At 38.8% G+C, this 20,968-nt stretch overlaps 1 protein-coding gene across 1 annotated transcript in view; it reads right to left on the bottom strand.

Annotated features, from left to right (window-relative positions):
* Positions 1-3,146: 3,146 nt before the first annotated feature.
* LOC141128630 (serine/threonine-protein kinase SBK1-like) overlaps positions 3,147-20,968 on the bottom strand; it is a 29,140-nt gene continuing 11,318 nt past the window's right edge. The window contains exons 4-6 of the mRNA XM_073616031.1: positions 4,668-4,836; positions 3,301-3,369; positions 3,147-3,211 (exon numbers count right to left, since the gene is read on the bottom strand). Of these exons, the coding sequence (XP_073472132.1) occupies positions 3,147-3,211; positions 3,301-3,369; positions 4,668-4,836 (303 nt within the window). The remainder of the gene's footprint in view (positions 3,212-3,300; positions 3,370-4,667; positions 4,837-20,968) is intronic.

Here is a 20,968-nt window from a genome sequence, read left to right as displayed (position 1 = left end):
GCACATGGTCAGTTCTGAAAGATTTCATCCTTATAGATTGACTGACTATCCTGCTGTAAATAATGATATATGAAATGCTAAACATTTATAAGGTTACAGACACTGACTACATAGGTGTTTTGTGTAAATTAGAAAACAGCCCTGGAATAGCTAATCTTAGTTAATGAGACAATAAACAAAAAGGAATAGAGATCTAAATCATCCAAAAAGAAACCATACTTTACTAGTTCTACTCTTCTAGATTGATAAAAAACAAACTCAAGTTCCTATGAATTACTCCACCAAATTTGTAAAAATTGTTCTTGGCAATGTCATATTAAAATTAATCAGTAAATCATTTAAAATAATTAATCACAAAATGATAAGAACATACCCAACAAGAGTCCTGCTATTACCATTGTAAGCTAGAAGACCTTTTATATCAACCTACTTGATTCTAGTTTTGCTTTAATAATCTTAACTGCAAGGCTTAGCCCCACCACTCTGAGAATGGCTAACAAAAGTTATATGTGTCATTGGCATATCTCCCAACTTTCTGAGATGAAAGGGAAGGACAAATAGCACAAAGTATGTATGTATAGAATGTGCCAGTGCCATGTTTACAATAGTTTAATCGCTGGATGAAAGATTTACTCCGCCACAAAATTATTTCTAATGAAATAGTACATTTCTTTGGAGAACTGTACAGCAGAAGAGGGACAACTGAGGAGGACAGAGGGATCTATTTCCAAAAAAAGAAGTAATCTCGCTATATGCTTTGGATGAAGATTCCATGCCTTTAGTAACATAGGAATATTAGTGGGGATATAGACAACAGTAGTGACTACACACTTATTGAAGAACTGCTAGTGTGACATGGTCCTAAAAGTTGGAGTGGACTACAAAATACATATAGAATGTTATGATCAAATTATTTCACCAAGAAAGTCACATACCTGAGAAAAGTTGAACCTATGTGATGATGTTTCAGACGAGCCATCACTCACCAATATTCCTCATCAAACATAAATTGGTGCCTCTGACATGTTGTCCTTCTGTCGCTCTGGAATCATCTCAGACTGAGATCCAGAGGGGTTTGTGGTCAGAAGCTAAGACAAGGCGCTGATAGTTGATGAGATGGATACACTGCTCTGTGACGTGTTCAGGTGGGAAGCCAATGTCAGCTCAGACTGGACTGAAGAAATCCTTTCAATGGAACCCCCCTCCTCTTGTATTAACCACTTGCTGACCGTAGGACGTCCTGGGATTGTGGGGGGTATATTTGAATGATGCCTGCAGCTAGAGACATCATTCAGATAGTCGTTTTCAGCCGGCGATTCCCTACACCATAAGAACGATCATAGCAGCGGGTCAGCCGATTGGTTGTTCTTACGAGCAGCGAGAGGGGATGTCCCCCCCTCCTGCCGCCCTGCGGTGCTTCTACTGACTCACCTCTGCAATCGGTGAGTCGGAGAACGGATCCGCCGGCGCCGGATGTCCACCATAGAGATTTCCAGCAGACCAGATGGTTGCCAGAGTCTCTATGATTGTCGGAGGCCGGGCGCGATGTTATAATGTCACGCCCAGCCTCTGCATTAAAAAAAACGGCGCCACTTCGGCTGGGAATCGGTGATCGTTTTATTTTTTTTTTGCTTTTAGGCTTCCCAGCCTAGAGGTGAGATGTGGGGTCTTATTGACCCCATATCTCACTGTAAAGAGGTCCTGTCATGCCATATTCATATTACAAGGGATATTTACACTCCTTGTAATAGGAATAAAAGTGATCAATTTTTTTTTTTTTCAAAAAGTGTCGCACGCAGAAACGAACGCATACATAAGTCCCACCCACATATGAAAACGGTGTTGAAATCACACATGTGAGGTGTCGCCGCGAATGTTAGAGAAAGAGCAATAATTCTAGCCCTAGACCTCATCTGTAACTCAAAACATGTAAGCAGTTAGAAATTTTAAAGCATTGCCTATGGGGATTTTTAAGTACCGAAGTTTGGCTCCATTTCACGAGCGTGTGCAATTTTGAAGCATGACATGTTAGATTTCTATTTACTCGGCACAAATTCATCTTTCACATTATGCAAAAAAATTGGGCTAACTTTACTGTTTTTTTTTTTTTTTAAAGCATTTCCAAAAAAAAAACGCGTTTGAAAAATTGCTACCGTGCAAGATAAAAAGTTGCAATGACTGCCATTGTATTTTCTAGGGTCTCTGCTAAAAAAGCATAGATAATGTTTGGGGGTTCTGTGTAATTTTCTAGCAAAAAAAATGATGATTTTTACATGTAGGAGTGAAGGGTCAGAATTGGCTGGGTTGGTAAGTGGTTAAAGTCAACTCTGGAGTTTCTTCTTTCCAGCTTTCACCCAGGTATTTTAAGACTTCTGAAGTTTTACTTCTTTTGGCGCGATCAATTGCCAAAACATCCAAAAACATTCTTTGTATGCCAGCAGGAACCTTTTCCCATGTTTCTGGAGGATTAACCTCGCGGAAATCATTTTGCCAGTCAACATACTGTTTATATGATTCATCATCAAGCATGGCCACCCACCATGGAAACTCTCCTGTGACTAGGCAGTAGATGACAACACCAAATGCCCACACATCAAGGCTGCCATCTACAGCCAGTCCATCTGAAATGTTCAGGTTAAACATCTCTGGGGCCATGTAAGATTTGCTTCCACATCTTGCTCTAATAACTGTCTCTGTGACCTTAGTGAGTCCAAAGTCCGTGATCTTGACACAATGGCAGTCCTGGTCAAAAACAAGAACATTTTCTGGTTTGAGGTCCATGTGTACAAAACCTCTCTCAGATATAAATTCCAAAGCACTGGAAATCTGCACAGCACACCTCTTTGCTGCGTCTTCTGGAATTCCCACCTAGAAAAAATCCAAAAACATAATAGATGTTAAATACAGTAGGGGAGAATATAAGGATGAATAAAGATTCAGTTAAAAGCATACATGTATGGCCATAAAGGTTTTCATTTATTTATTTTAGGCTAGGGATGGATTTTATTGTTGAACGTGTCACCCCCAGGGAGATTTGCTTTGTCTTAATTACAGTGGTCACCAAGACATTTAGAAAAAGTGATGGGAAATTCAAATTATTAGTTTTAACTTTTTTTAAAAAGGATTTAATAAAGAATTGGCCATTCCTACAACTTAATGTACTTACATTTGGAAAGATCATGGAGAACAGATCTCCAACAGGTGCCAGTTCCTGGGCAAAAACAAAATAGTCAATGGTGGAGAAGAAGAAGCCAAAACATCCGATGATATTTTGATGAGAAGACAGTAAATATGAAATACTGAATTCATGGAGGAAAGACCGCTGACTGGTTTTGTCCTTATCCATAACCTTCATTGCCATTCTTTGACCTGTGAAAAAATGAAATAACTTAGATCAAGAACTAGAAATGTTCAATTGGTAATTTTTATATCTTTAACTTGAAAATATTCAATATTTTAAGAAGATATGCTCCTGCCAGATTGAGACTGTACCATGCTTCATTGGAAGCTAAACTACTGCCTTACCAGCACTCAGCTGTACAAGAACTTCTCCAGATAGAGCCCACCTCATTTCTTGACTAGAGGACATCCAGCATCATATGATCCCCAGCCTGACTGTTCCCAACCCCTTCCTTTTATTCATTGGACTTAACATCACATGTGATCATAATCTATGGTGTTCTGCATACAAATACGGTCCATCTAGGAAAGCCCACTCTTCCAGACAGATATGTACCCATCAAGACATTTTGATATTTGCATAACTCCTCCCAAGAAACAGCCCAATAATTTAGTCTCTAAATAATTTTTCCAACATTAATATTTGAAACATTTTCTATTCATAACGATGTCATAATTTCACGTAATGGGCCATATTTGCTCACCGCATTTACCTGCTATTCTTTATTACGAGTGTTGCACAATGAATATACTTTATTGCTCCTTTTATTTTAAACAAAGTCTACAGCTAGTGACCTCTGGAAAAAGCCTGTATCTTGCAGATTGAATTTACATCCATATATACAGAGGTTACTGAAATAACTGCTAGATTACCGTGTTTATCGGCGTATAACACGCACTTTTTTCCCCTTAAAATCAGGGGAAAGTCGCAGGTGCGTGTTATACGCCAATCCCATGCGATCCCGAGCTGCACAACTCGTCGAGCCGAGTAGGTTCGGATAGCTCCGCTCGGGACTACGAGTGGAGCCGAAAGTGAACGAGAGCCGCCGGAAAGAGCCAAGGACCGGCTCTGTGTATTTCGGCACCAGCAGCGCCATTTTCAAATCGCGGTCGGCGATTTTGAAGACAGGGGATCGAAGGCTGCACTGGGGAAGGCTGCACTGGGGAAGGCTGCACTGTGGAAGGCTGCACTGACAAGGCTGCACTGGGGAAGGCTGCACTGACATGGCTGCACTGACATGGCTGCACTGACATGGCTGCACTGACAAGGCTGCACTGACATGGCTGCACTGACATGGCTGAACTGACAAGGCTGCACTGGGGACGGCTGCACTGACAAGGCTGCAATGATGGGAATTTAAATGTAAGTTTTTTTCCCTTCAACTTCCCTCCTAAAAGTTTTTTTTCCTTAAAATTTCCTCCTAAATTGGGGTGCGTGTTATACGCCGGTGCGTGTTATACGCCGATAAATACGGTAATTCACTCACCTGTTTGCTTGTCGTTCACCAAGAAAACATTTCCATAACCGCCTTTTCCAAGCTCCTCCTCAATGAGGAAGTACTCTTCAAAGTCGATCTGCTGTAGTTCTTGTGCATAGAAAGACACCATTCTATCCAGAAGACCTTCCACATTATGGTCAGCAGAGGCCATAGTGTACTGCAGAGTAAAACATTAAAACTTGTTACATTAATAAGCAAAAAAAAACCTTTGAAAAGAAACTTTAGAAATGTGTCAAATATAAATACTGTTACCTGCAGTTATAAACCTATAAAAACAAAATGCGTAGTAGACCACCATATCTACATGTATAATATTTGGGAATACAAGTTGGACACTAAATATAGAGATTGAACACAACAGAAATATATTTAGTACAGCTAAAGGACCTTGAGCAAGTACCAAAAACAAAAGGAAAACCCAAGACATATAATACATAAATAAATGGCAGGATATATCCGGTAGCTTCCAGTTCAATTGTGTATGTGTGCATGGCAGGGGGGGGCTCTCTAGAACTGGGTCAAAAGACTCATTTTATCTTGAAATCTACTTCAGGAAACATGTGGTGTATCTGCTACCAGATGCAGCTTGGTGACCTTCATATTTTTGGCAGATTCTGTCATTAAAAGACTAAACATACCATAAGGATGACCTACAAAAGATACCCTGCTTTCTTGTTGCCAACCAGCTATGCAGAGTTTCAGTTTCATAAAAGAAAGTCAGGAGGATGAACACAGAGCTCAGCCAGATAGGAAGTGTAATTTTCATCAGAAATATCATGTAAAATATGGAAATGGTTGCTTCACCTTTTGTACTCAATAGAAGACAGCAGAGGCCATGCTAAAGGCCATCAGAAGATATTACTGACACTTAAATCATTCTCCCCATAACGTTAAAGTCCTAGAATGACCCACAATAACCAAACACTCAACTTCCACATCCCTCAATTTTCAGGCACCCTTAATCATTTTCAAGGCATTTTTTTTTGTACAGATTGGAATATACTTGTAAGAGGAGCCTTATATAAATTATACATTACTTGGCCACAAAAACTCATCTGTTTCCCATTGTATTACATCACACAAATTACAGCCTCAATTTTTATTACATATTCCATATTACTAACAACTTTTTCATCATTTCATCATTATGTGTATATCTAGTAATAGAAAATATCATACTGACATGATGTTCTGGGTGAATGACAAATTAAGTATCGAGACAAGGATGGCAAAAATCGTTAGCTAGCGCCTTCAAAAGCAACAACCTTTTAAAAATGCTGCTGCTTCTGAATACCCATTAAAAAAAAAAAAAAAAAAAAAGGTTTATACATAACTATTCTAACCATTAACACAACAGTAGAGTTTGCCATGGCATTAGGAAGCCTTAAATCATAGTTTCACTACAGAATGAACTCATTGGCAAAAACTATGAATTTCTTTAACTGCTGGAAACTTAATTCCCACGAGAAGAGAATTAGTCTAGATCAGCTTTTCATGTCCAGGGTTCCATGTATATATAAGGTTCCTCCAGAGGTCGCTAAGGGTTCCTTGACAAAAAAGGAATTTCTACTTTGATGATAAGTAGCAACCAACACCATTGATCTTTCTAGATATCTGTAAGGAAGATTCTTCTCACTGACCACAAATATAGGGAACATTTATTCCACCAACCATCACACTAATGTACACAGAGCTTTGGATATAATAGTCTTTAGAAGGGGATCTCTGAGATTTGAAAAGTAATCTCGGGGGTTCCTCCATTTTGAAGAGTTTGAGAAAGGATGGTTTGGATAATCCAAAATTTTTTTTTATACATTTATATAGGATAAACATACATTATATGTGATCAGTTTAAAATAAAACTAAACATAAGGGACCACATGGCTCTTGCTATAATGTAGCACGTCATGTAAGCACATTATTTTAGCACATTATAGAAAAAATATGATGTCCATGCTGCACCTAGTCGCTCTATTGCCACCTTCTTCCATCTTCTGGGTCGGGAGTCTTTAGTGGCTGGGTTTGATGTAACTTTGTTTTGGAACCTATTCCTGCTATGCAGAGATTGCTTGTTGAGTTGTTCTGTATGGCAGTCAGTGTACAATTCAGAAAATAAAATCTAGTAGACAAGGAAAGAGCTTCCGTAGCACAAGAGCTATATGGTGTCTCTTCTGACATTAAAAACTACCTGCTAGCATTTATTTTTCAAACAAAGGTGTTTGGCTTTGCTTCAAGTAGAATAAAAATGCTGATATTTACAAGAAGGGAGTCACAATGACTCATTCTATGTAGAGAATATGATTCTATCTTGTCATTTTTTGTTTTACTTCTCCTCACCTCAAAGTTTTACCAGCCTGAATAGACTGTATAAAAGCAATACACTTTCTATGTAGCTTCCCCTTTATGTCACATGTTGTTCATCAGAAATGCCTACTGCATGGGGATGGCCACTAAAAGAAGAACCTGAAAATCTAAAATGTAGTGAAAAATATAAACCAGCAACCATTTAAACATTTGGATAATTATAAAATACAAATGAGATTGTGTTATTCACTAAAAATAGACTTTTAGTTTTGCTTAAAATATTTGACCATGACTATCCACAGAAAATAGAGAGAACTGTCACACCCTGGACACAAAGGATCACCTCAATGGTCATGGGCTAGTGAATTGATATGTTAAAGAGGAGGTAGAATACCTGGTTCAGGTGTGGCTGCCACTACGGTTTCCATCACAATGACCATGTTTATGGCAGCCAACCTGCATTGTTGGGACTGGTGGGGTCCATCTGTGACCCTCAGGAAATGCCAAATTTGCATGATAATCTCAGAATAGGAAGGGACCTCCATTGTCTAGATTTTTGGATCTCATTATACAGTGTGTGTGTATATATATATATATATATATATATATATATATATATATATATATATATATCATGTTTGGGAGTTTTAAGCAATTTTCTAGCAAAAAAATATTAAGTTGTTTGTTTTGATATTGTAACGTTATTACAATATCAAAAAAGCCAAATCCTAGATCAAACTGGGTTCACGAAGGGAAGAGAGGCTAGGGATAATATAATAAAAACTTGCACTTTGGTGGAATATGTTCAGAGAACCGCCATCCCGATATGTCTTCTGGCCATTGATGCGGAAAAAGCATTTGACAGAGTGGGATGGCGGTTCTTGGAGGAAACACTAATCCAGATAGGAATGGGTCCCAAAATGCTTAGTAGGATCCTTGCATTGTACTCTAACTCAAGAGCTAAGGTAAGAGTAAATTGAATATTATCAGAATATATAAAAATATCAAATGGAACCCGACAGGGATGTCCCCTTTCCCCTTTAATATATATATTGGTAATGGAACATCTTATCACGGCAATAAGAAAAAATAAGGATATTAATGGGATAAAGATCAAGGATATAGAATATAAGTCGGCCGTATATGCAGACGATTTGTTAATATATGTAATGAATCCTATCATAACAATTCCAAACTTAATAAAATAATTTAAAAGATTTGGGGAATTGAGTAACTTTAAAGTAAATTATGATTACTCAGAGGTACTAAATATATCATTATTAAGAAAAAAAAACATACACACTTTTGCAAAAAGATTTTCCATTTAAATGGAATTAAGAAGCAACTAAATATCTAGGAATATTTATTCCTGAGAACCTGAATCAACTACAGGAGTTGAATTACAATGCAGCGATCCGAAAAGTAATTAAACTATTACAAAAATTTGATAAAATAACATATTCATGGATGGGAAGAATTAACATAATAAAAATGGATATATTACCAAAGATATTATACATTTTTCAAACAGTTCCCCTAGTCCCTCCTAAGAAACTGATGATGGAACTGAGAAAAGCAATATTGAGCTTTATTTGGGCTCATAAAACCCCTCGAATAAAGAGAGAAATTTTAATTAGAAATAAAAAAATGGAGGTTTATCATTACCAGATTTTACAAAATACTTACAAGCAGCATCATTAACTAGCATTATTGATTGGCATCATAATAAGGAAACTAAACAATAGGTAAATCTAGAAGAGGAATTAATAGGACCACAACTTAGGTTCCTGCCTTGGATTAAACCCCATTTAAGACCAAAGAAAAAAGAATGAACAATTTTTGTAAATGCTACATTAAAAATATGGGATACTATAATAAAAAGGGGGAAACTTTCCACTATGACTGGTCCTATGACACCTTTGTTCTCCAACCCTGAATTTCTGCCAGCTTTAGAAACCACAAATTACTTAAAATGGAATATTTTGGAGAACGCAAGGGTGGAACAGATCCTAGTGGATGGTAAACTACCAAAATTGCAGGACTTGGGCAAATGGTTACAATATTATCAATTAAACACATTCATTGAGTTAAAAATACCTTTGTTAAATAGACCAAAAACAAAATTTGAAAAAAAATATTAGCAGAGGAACAAGAATCAACTAAAAAATGATCAAAGATATATAACTTATTACTCCCCTCTGGTTCCCTTAGAGAATTAATAGGAATGAAGAAATGGGAAAAGGAAATAGAAAATCCTATATCAGAGGAGGAATGGGAGAACATCTTTGAAATAATACATAAATCATCTATAGCAAATAAATATTAAGAAAGAAATTATAAGATCGCAACGAGATGGTATTGGAGCACAGTAGCTTTAAATGTAATTAACAAAGTTAATACAGAAACGTGTTGGAGATGTAAGGTAGAAAGAGGGACTATGGATCATGTATGGTATAGTTGTCAAGGAGTGAGGAGCTTCTGGGACAAAATATTTGAGATATATCAGAAAGTGTCAGGAGTAGAAAGGAGTCCAAATATGAGCACCTTGTTGTTTTCACTTACATCAGATACAATAAGGGTAATCAAAATAGATATTCTTCACCACATGACAACTGCAGCAAGAACAATTATAGCGCAAAATTGGAAAAAAAAAAAACAATTAAGCCAACTGTGTTGGAATGGATATGTGAAATGAACAAAATTGAATATAAGGAAAAACAGATAAGAGAAGAAGGGTATGTAGGGGGTCAGATGCCAGAAATATGGCAAAAATGGGAGGAATTTCGGTCATCGAATAGATTGATGGAGTATTTAAAATTGGAGGGGAATGGGAAGGATATGGGATGAAAGGGAAGTAAGAAGGGGGAGGGAAGGAAGAAGGGGGAGGAAAGGAAAAAGAAAAAAAAAAGGAAGGGGAGGGAATTTTTTTTTTTTTTTGAATGTTTGGATGTATGTATGAGCAATAGGAAATGCATGTTTTGAGGTATGTATGAATAATAGGAATTTAGTTAGATGATTCTATAGAAACAGAAGGAAATGGGTATCATTAAGATAATTTATTATGTAAAAGGAATTTTTAATGTATGTATTTTTGAAGATGGCATGATGTGTACTACTTGTCTTTTAAAAAATAAAAAATAATAAAAAGAAGATTGATAACAAAGAAGCCAAATCCTGGTATAGACCTAATCACTACTGATATTACACATGACAATTCACGAGATTCTACGTGCCTAATGGTGCACTTGGAGGACCTTTACACAGATGACAATTAAGTGTATGTAGCCTTACTCACACCTCTCCTCCAGTACAACACACAGCAATTAGAACTAAATCTATCTTTAACCCTACGCATGTGAAGGGACCTTACATGCAAAATTTCTACAAGAGGTCTACTCTGAGATCCTACAAACCTCTACTCACTCTCCTGCATATTCCAATCTCACCCCAAAAGAAAAACTAGCTCTCAACAGTCTATCTAATCATTTCAGTATCATTATCTAACCAGATGACAAAAGTGGAGGGATTGTTGTACAAGACGGGGATCAAACCCTGAAGAAGCACATATAATCTAATATCGGATACCAACAACTATATTTGACTACAATATGATACCCTATCCCAGTATAGTGAGGAAGCATAAACATTGGTCAACAATGCACCAAATGAAGGCATCATCAACAAGGCAGGAGCCTCTTTTTTGAAAATAGAATGCTATAGTATGACATATGCCCCGTACACACGATCACACATTCCGATAACAAAATCCATGGATTTTTTCCAACGGATCCGTGTAAAGGGCATTATATTTACCACCTACCCAAAATCCACAAAAGTCTTCAAAATCCCCCCCAGGTGTTGTCCCATTGTTGCAGCCAAGGAAAGCGTCACTTCCTCCAGCTCCTGGCCCAGAACCTATCAGTATACATAGGTATAATCAGATGGGATTGATGCACTTAAAATGTATTAGAAAAATATATCAATTCAAATTCCATTCAGTGTTAAAAGCGTAACGGTTTCGGGCTTTACCGATAGTGTCCTTCTTCAGAATCAGACACATACAATGATCTTAAGTATATATATACACACACACACACACACACTTTTCTCTCATATGGGATCAATCATGCACTAAAGAAGAACAAACCCCTATAGTGAATATATATATATATATATATATATATATATATATATATATATATATACACACATACATTCACTATTGTTTGTTCTTCTTTAGTGCATATCGAATGTAATGAGAAAGGCGATAGCACCTGAATGACCCATAATCCCATATGAGAGAAGAGTGTGTGTATATATATATATATATATATATATATATATATATATATATAAATAGTGACGTATGTGAGGCGATATAGTGGATAATCGCTATATTTCACCTCACATTCGTTCTGTTGTAAGGGATTGAATCAGAATCCGGCCCGGGTTTTTCCAGCCTATGTGGCAGGCTAGATTCCGGTCTGGATGTTCTGGTCCACTTGAGCCCACACCCTGGTGGACTTTAAAAAACCAGGAAGAGAGCTCAACAAGGCTCTGGTTTTGAGTCTCAGGAAGGAACCTGAATGAGAGGAGCTCTGGCTATTGGACTATAAGGTTTGCTTTACCGCATATTTTGTGGGTGACGGGACCAGCCCTGCACTGTATAGAGAGGAGACGGTTTAGTTAGCGCTGGACGGCAAGGATTTACTTTACTGTTTTGTTAATTTTTATTTTGCAAACATCCTTGTAAATAAACCTGGCATCCGCCAGATTTTTTAGAAAATGCCCGTTTGCTGGCTGTCCTTCAGAAAAGGTGATCTCCACGAGCTAAATCTTCCCACATTATATATAACTATATTGTTAAGGTTCAACTTTTAAGTAAGTTGCTTTAAGTTTATATTGCTTTGTCAGATCTTAGCTCTTAAAGAAATAGACACAGACAGAGTATCTGTATATCAGCCTACGAGCTTTGAATGTCCCTTATTAATCTGATCTGTCTTGGTTTATTGAATCTTTTTATACATAAACGCAAATATCAAAGTACAACATAGATATCAGATAATAAAAGCAGTTTCGACAGATAATTTTTGTATCAGCAGTCAAAGGTTACAATAAAAGTAGTTTCATCGAGAATAATGTGTCAGCAGACAAAGGTTAATTTCATAAGAGACTGCAAGGCAGGCATTTCATAACAGACTATATTTCATAACAGATTTTACACGTAGGCATTAGTTTAAGTAAGAACTCTGAATCAAATCCCTAACGTTATCAATTTCCCCCTTTGACATCATCCTCTCCTTCCCCCTGGGTCCTCATGAATAAGTTCTAGTCAGTTTTTCCCCAGAGTCCTTTCCCTGACCGCGAGTTGTCAGAGGGGTAAAACCCATCCCCCCAGGTATTACCAACATCTTAAATTCAAGAAGAGGAGTTTAGTAGTAGTAGGGTGATGTCAATACACATTTATCAGTATGCCCTGTCTATTCTCCTAATTTTCCTATTTATTTTCCTGTATACACATATATTTGTGATTGTAAGTGAAATTAATATTAAAATAATAATAACCATTGGACTTAACAACCAGTGAAAGGTATTGGTTGCTGTAGAAGACATTCCCCTAAATATATCCCACCAATGTGGTGCAGTATCCTGTTGTATCTGTGAGGAAAGATGCACTAGTCTTCCTTTGTCAATTATTGCCGATACGAGGTTATTCTGTAGGGTATGTTCTAGTGTTTCTATGTGTTGTCTTAACAACTCTGATTGTTCCAAAACCTGTTTTAGTGGGTCTAAAGAAATTATAAAGGGTGTAGTGTCAGTGAGATTATGTACCTCATAGACTGTAGAGAATATCTTATCTGCGTCTGGTTCAAAAAAATATGTGTCGTTACCCCATTGTAATACTTTAATCTTCTTTATACATCCCGCAAACGGCGCCAATTTATTTAACGCTGACATGGTGCGGTTATCATTAGTAATGATACAAATATGCTGGGGTCCTATTTCTATGAATCTATTGTTTACATTTATCGGTGTTCTTTGCATTTTGCATATGCTAGTTTGGTATTTTAACAAACAAGGTTCATATACTGGGGAATTTCTGCCGCATACCATTCCCTTATTAGTTCCTTCACATAGATTTAAATCATGGGTTCTGTTTCCTTTATCTACATATTTCCCATATATTTCTGGATACCAAAACTCATCTTTAATTACTAGTGGCATAACCACTATTTTACACATTTCCATTACATCTTCTACCCGGTATGCCTCAAACCTTCCTACACACCATTTATCCTCACATTCTATCTTATCCCCTTTTACTTGGAACCATACACCATCGTCAGTTAGACCCTTAAAATATTTCATCCAGGTATGATAATTTCCCAACTGTAGTTCAGTCCTGGCCCTATTTATTTGTATATGATAGGATAAGAGGTTAAAAGAGCACTGTGTGAAATTTACAAACTGTTGACTTTGATTCCACAGCTGGAGCTCTGCTCCTATCGTGTGATTTATTAACCCTCCCAAAAATTGTAATATGGGTATTTCTTGCAGTTGGGTTTCAAAAGTGGTGGGTAACCATTTGCTTGTGATAGTCAAGCTGTCAGCTGTGTGTCCCCCTGCATGCTTCCATCTGTTGTTCATTTCTTCTATCTTGACCGAGTTTAAAATTCCCATTCCTGTACCAGTTAGTCCCAATAGTGTGTCGTACCATTCTCGCTTATACCTACACTCCGGTTTCGGGGGAAAGGTGATATTAAATTTTATTTTTGTTTTCTGTTGTGATGTTGATACATTTATGCAAGTGTTTGGTACGGGTGTTAATATGGAAGATTCAATTATTGGCGTTACTTCTTCCTCCATTTGTATGTGAAATCCATAGGACTGTGCCATCCAGTACCACCCATCAACTCTCTCTTCCCTCCACCAAGAGGCACAGAGGAAAGTACTGGATTGATTAACGGTAATATCTATCAGATTAAACAGCCCTTCGGTTATATTCCCTCCTTCTGCCATGACTGTTAATATTTGGTACATTTGTCCCACTACCCGTTCCCGGGCTTGTTTCCATGTCTGCGAAAGGGATATTTTATGACACCTATGATTTTTACTATTGTTAAAAGGAAAACCCATATTACCATTCCACTGGAAAATTACGGTTACTTCTGAGAGGGGGTCTGCTTGTATCCATCCTATACCTCCTATACCTACATCTACATGAAACGGTCATTTAACAGTATAATTACCCACAGTATAATCCTTATTTATCTCATATCCTGAAACATTTGCTACTTTAGGATCATCTATACTCCATTCAAAAGTCATTGTTTCTTCTATTTCAAGTACATTGATACCAGGAGTCCAAGAATACACTTGTAGGATGGCAAGTTTGAACAAGCTATAGAAAAGCAGAGATTTCATGATGACGTTTTCTCAGGTTGTTTCTTGCAGTGTGATGCGTGTATCCAGGTTGGCTTTCCCTCCAGCTTTACTGAAGTGGCTGTGGTCAAGAGTACTTGATAAGGACCTTCGAACCTGGGTTCCAATGACTTTCTGGTGTGTTTCTTTACATATACATAATCCCCTGGTAGCAGCGTATGGGTACCTGTTATTGAGTTAGGGTCTGGAAGAGAAGAATACACACTTTTGTGGATCTTAGTTAGACGTTGTTGTAATTGTATCACATATGCAGTCAAACTATCACATTGCAATTGCATACTCTGTGGAAAGTATAAACCTAATCTAGGTGCATTCCCAAAAAGTATTTCATATGGGGACAATCCCGTTTTCCCTGTAGGGGTGTATCTTATGGAGAACAAAGCCAAAGGCAGACATTCAGGCCATGGCTTGTTTAACTCTTGCATTGCCTTTTGTATTTTTAACTTTATTGTCCCATTTACTCTTTCCACTGATCCTGAACTCTGTGGGTGGTAAGGGGTGTGGAAACTTTGTTGAACCCCTAACATGGTCATTACATTCTGCATGATTTCTCCTGTAAAGTGTGTTCCCCTATCTGATTCTATGGTTTCAGGAAGACCAAACCTAGGTATTAACTCAGTGATCAGTTTCTTGGCTGTGGCTTTTGCTGTAGCTGATTTTACTGGATAGCCTTCAGGCCAACCTGAAAATAAATCGATACACAAGAGGACAAATTCAAAGGGGTCGCTCTTAGGCATTTGTATGTAGTCAATTTGCAGTCTCTGGAAGGGGTATTGGGCCCGAACCTGGTGTTTACGTGGGGTTTTTACTCTCTGTCCTGGGTTATTCAGGAGACAGATTTGGCAGGCTGCACAGTAGTTTCTCGCAGTACTACTGAATCCATGGGCGAGCCATCCTTGGTTCACAATCCTATACATGGAATTGGAACTAACATGTGTGGGTAGGTGAACTGCCGCTGCCATTGCTGGGTACAGAGAGGCAGGTAGGCATATTTTGCCCCCTTCCCTCCATACATTGTCAAGGTCTGGTGCTGCTCCCATTCTGACCCACTTATCTTTCTCGCTCTCCCCTGCTTGCTCCTGTAACTTACTCAGCTGCTGCCATGTCGGTTCTGGGATACTCACCTCTACTGCTGCTAAGGTTTCAGGGCTTCCTTCCCCTAGAGCTGCCTTTTTTGCAGTCAAATCTGCAAATGCATTTCCTTTTGCCTCAATTGTTTTTGCGCTCGTGTGTGCCGCCATCTTCATGATGGCCACTCGTTTAACCTTTTGAAGATTGTTCAGGACTCTCCTAATCCCTTCTCCTTGTTTTACAGGTGTACCTGCTGCTGTCAGATAACCTCTAGCCTTCCATATATGGCCATAATCGTGCGCCACACCATAAACGTAAGCGGAGTCAGTGTAAACATTCCCTTCACGTCCTTTTAAGTATTCTAGGGCTTGTTCTAAAGCTTTTAATTCTGCTTCTTGTGCTGACATGTGGGCTGGTAAGGGCTGTGCGTCAATCACCTGTGTATCAGTCACTACGGCATACCCTGTGTGATATTTACCCTTGTCATCAGCAAACCTACTGCCATCTATGTACAAAGTGTGCTCAGCGTTTAAAATTGGTGTGTCTGTAACATGTGGGAATCCCATTGTCTCCTGTTCCATGAGCTGAAAACAATCGTGTTCATCTACTTCTTTAAACAAAAGAGTGTCAGGTTCCTCATTTCCTTTCTCACTAGTACTATTATTCCCCCTTGCCAAATCTGGTGACTGAAGGGGCAAAAAGGTGGCCAAATTTAAGGTTGTACAGCGCTGAAAAGTGACATTTGGAGGTAAAAGTAAAGTACACTGTAGCCTTAATTGCCTAGCCATTGAAATGTGTTTGGGCTGTACCTGAGACAAGATTGCATGTATGTCATGTGTGGTATGCACTACAACCGGATTGTCTAGAACAATCTCTGATGACTTATCTATGATAATTGACACTGCAGCTACCGCCCGTACACAGGACGGTGAACCTCTAGATACTGGATCTAATGCTGCTGAAAAGTAAGCCATTGGTCTTTGTTTTACATGTGTCTGTGTCAGAACACCTGTGGCGTGTCCAGTGATCTCAGCAACGTATAGATTGAATTTCTTAGTGTAATCCGGAATACCAATGGCCGGGGCAGAAATCAATAGTTTTTCAAAGAGATAAACGACTCATAAGCTACTTCTGTAAGCACATACGGTACAATTTTCAAACAATCGTATAATGGCTGCATCAAAGCGCTAGCATGTGGTATCCATTGTCTACAATACGACACAATACCTAAAAACATATGCAATTGTTTGAAATTCCGTGGGGGTAACATTCCCTTTATCACTTGAACCCTTTCCTCAGTGAGATGTCTTGTACCCTGTGATATACAATGTCCCAAAAAGATAACTTTTTCCTGACACATTTGTAATTTGTTCCTATTAACCTTGCAACCCTTTTCTGCTAGAAATCGCAACAAATTAAGGGTGGTATCCAAACAAGTTTCCTTGTCCGGGCAGCATAACAATAAATCATCCACGTATTGTAGCAATACACAAGAATCTGGTGGTACCCATTCTCCCAACACCGTTTGCAATGCTTGCGAATATAAGGTAGGTGAATGCGCCATACCCTAAGGTAGGCGTGTCCAGGTTAGTTGTCGTTTTTTTATTGAAAATGCGAACCATAGTTGGCATTCTTCAGCAAGTGCGACAGAAAAGAAAGCATTCGCTAAATCTATAACCGTAAAGTACATACTAGTTGAGGGTATTTGTGACAGTAACGTATGTGGATTGGGTACCAAAGGTGTCATCGGGGCTAGTATTTTGTTGATTGCTCTGAGGTCTTGGACCATCCTATACTTAACCGGACTACCGGTTATCATTTTCTTTTTGACCGGGTACAAAGGAGTATTTGCCGGCGATTTTACTTCTTTTAGAACTCCACTTTTTAAGAAGGATTGGACCTGCATTTCAATGGCCGCCTCTTGGGGTGCACTGAGTAGATACTGTTTTTGTTGGGGTAGCACTGCTCCTGGAATCAGCTGTAGGGTAACCGGAGGTATGGGCAAAAGTCCAACATCTGCTGGATGTTTTTCCCATAGTTCTTCCGGAAGGGAAGACAAGATCTGATCTAAGTCTGGAGAAGATGGACCAGGCAGTTCCGACTCCTCCTCCAGATACTGTATCAGATTACACATCTCCATGTTTTCCTGATTATCGCCTATAGCTAATGTGACAGTGCCATCTGAAAACGTGAAAGGAACATATGGTTCCCTACTTTAACTTTTAAGGGTTTTGTGAGCGGGGCGTCTGCTAAAATGCCATCATATCCAGTTATTAATAAAGTGTCAGGTGATTCTTGTTCAGGGAGTAGTTCAGAATCAGAAAGTAACGAGCGTGAAGCTCCTGAATCAACTAGACAAGAGATTTTCTTATTACCAACCGTTATAGTGGTCTTAAGCATCTTAGTTTTGGATCTTTCTAAAATCGGGGTGAGTCATGCTCGTGGACCATCTCCCTGCCACCTAACATCACCATTATTGTTATCCCTGGGCCAGTTCCTCCTCTGATTAACTGGGCAATCAACACCCTCCTTTCCTTCATCTCTTATTCTCTTTCTGCAGTGGCGTCTGATGTGGCCAGTCTTGTTACAGTAATAACAAGTAAGGGGTTTGCGATAGGAACCTCTGCTTGGTTCTTGGGGATCTACAACCGTATTGATTGCCGGATGTTTTCGACTTTTGTTTTCTGCTAAGTCTGCTTCTATATCTTGTGCCTTTTGTAACAACGACCCTCTATCTCTAATTGCCCTCCACTCTGGTGTGCAGGCTTTCAGTCTTTCACTTATCTGTGGAATTAATCCTTCCATAAACTGTCTGTTGAAGGTTCGGATCGTAATTGGCAGTGCTAAATCCATTCCTTCATCTGCCATCATACTTTCCATTGATAAGTAAAAGTCTGATACTGTCTGCCCTGGCAGTTGTTTCATGGGTGACGTGGATCCTCTCTCTTGCTGTTTTGCCTGACAAAAAGCTTCTAATCTAACAAGAAAGGGTGCTCGTGAGTCCATATGTCTAACATGTCCGGCTGTCAGATTGCCGTCTGCATCGGCTACTTCTACAGGTCTATGCGGACCTATCTCTGTCATAAACTGATTGAACATAGTTAATGTCATTTTATGTCTACACAAATCTTCCCCGTCCTGCCAAGTTGCTCTATGTGTATTCATTAACTGAGTCACAAATCTATTAAAAGCAGCCGGCTTGGCTACTGGGTCTGGGGCATTCTGAATTAGAGCCATGAGTGTGTCTGCCGACCATGGTTTCCAGGTATGCATGGCCATATTACGATTAACCACGGGTGGTGCTTGTGGATGAGCTGGGTTCCCGTGTTGAGGATTGGGTAATGTTACAGTTCGTGTGTTAATGTGTACTGGGGCTACAGGTTCCGGGTGAGGTTTTTGTGCCCCACAACGTACACATTCTTGTGCCCATTTGGGGTTTTGTGATCCACAAACCTGGCAAACCCATCCTCTACCCTCAAGTACAGGATATATCTTGTGAGGTTTATCCTCTATGTCAGTATATGGGGGTGGTATTGTCGGGTTAAGATTATTTAAAATTTCAACATTTGTTCTTCTGTCTTTCATATCCCAACCATCGCAATCTGTATTATATTTCCACCCCTCTTCTTTTGCTCTACTTGAAACCTTAATTAAGCATTGAACCTGACGCATCCATTGCTTCTCTAACACCTCTCCTTGTCTGTCCCTTTTTATTTCACTCCATACATCCGGGTCTAAACCCGCTGCTCCTTTCACCTTAAATTTACGAAGGACATCCTTTAAGTCCTGCGCTTCATCTTCCCCACAGATGTTTTTAATTATCTGTGGCACTGTGTAATGTGCCACAATTCCCTGACGGGGTTTTGTGTTCCTCTGGCCCATTCTGACAGTCCTGCCTAGGTAGCGTTTGGGACACTTAGTGTACAATGTAAAACACTTAAACAATTTACACTAGCTCCTCGTTGCCTTTTTCTCCTAGGATGCCAGAATACTAAAAACCTCTCCTGAATGAGATTCTTGAAACCGAATTACTTTATATGCTAGTCAACTGACAAATATTATGACCAGACTGACGACTACAACATATACAAGCATTCCTTGAAGTGACCAGGTATCCGACTAGATCTCCGGGCTTTATGGAGACCTTATTCCCCCCCGTATCTGGGATCCCTCTTATACACTCTTATCCCTGCTTTATGGAGCAGACAGGGCTTATACTTTCAACCCGTCTATGGTTTATGAGTTAGATGTGAGGTTAAGCATAAGCATCAGACCCCCAAGCTCACAAGTTCCCAATCATGTGAGGTAAGGCGCATTCCGTTGCTTAGTTCGGCAATCCCCGTCTAACTCATACCATCCTTGACAAGGCTCATTCACTTTCTCAACAAGACAGACAGACAACAAACAACAAATAATTCCAGCAATATAAACCAAAATATGCAGTAAATTCTAGAGACTCACCACTACAGAGGCTGGTGTTTTAAAACTAGGAGAACCATAACCAACAGAACGGATAGGCACAAATCAGGGGAGCACAGAATATAAGAAAAATAAAGCTTTTTCTTACCTGGCCAGGTTTTTGATCTGTGGTTCCCGGAATGCCTGTCCTTCTGTTCCGTCAGCGTAGCTCAGCCACCTCTTGTAGCGTCCTGGTGGGTCCCTGCTATTCGGGCGCCAAAATGTTAAGGTTCAACTTTTAAGTAAGTTGCTTTAAGTTTAAATTGCTTTGTCAGATCTTAGCTCTTAAAGAAATAGACACAGACAGAATATCTGTATATCAGCCTACGAGCTTTGAATGTCCCGTATTAATCTGATCTGTCTTGGTTTATTGAATCTTTTTATACATAAACGCAAATATCAAAGTACAACATAGATATCAGATAATAAAAGCAGTTTCGACAGATAATTTTTGTATCAGCAGTCAAAGGTTACAATAAAAGTAGTTTCATCGAGAATAATGTGTCAGCAGACAAAGGTTAATTTCATAAGAGACTGCAAGGCAGGCATTTCATAACAGACTATATTTCATAACAGATTTTACACGTAGGCATTAGTTTAAGTAAGAACTCTGAATCAAATCCCTAACCTTATCAATATATAGATAGATAGATAGATAGATAGATAGATAGATAGATAGATAGATAGATAGATAGATAGATAGATAGATAAGCTTGTAAAGATCACTATCATTGCATGTGTCTTATTTTGAAGGGCGCTATCTGTATAGCCCAAAACTATCATGTTTTTAACACTGAATGGAATTTGAATTTATATCTTTTTTTAATAATGTGTAAGCGCAGCAATCCCATCTGATTTTCTCTCTATATATGGCCTGTGGAAGGGTCTGATTGCTTAGCACTGCTACATTGGAGCATGTGCACTCCACCCTCAACACTTGTTATACTGTGTGTGTGTATATATAGAACACACACAAACACATATGATGGTATCCACCTTGTAGACATCTTGAA

The sequence above is a fragment of the Aquarana catesbeiana genome, linkage group LG01, assembly GCF_042186555.1.
Source record: "Aquarana catesbeiana isolate 2022-GZ linkage group LG01, ASM4218655v1, whole genome shotgun sequence".
Lineage (NCBI taxonomy): Eukaryota > Metazoa > Chordata > Amphibia > Anura > Ranidae > Aquarana > Aquarana catesbeiana.
The sequence above is the reverse complement of the archived record's forward strand: the minus strand, read 5'-3'. Positions and strand labels throughout refer to the sequence as shown.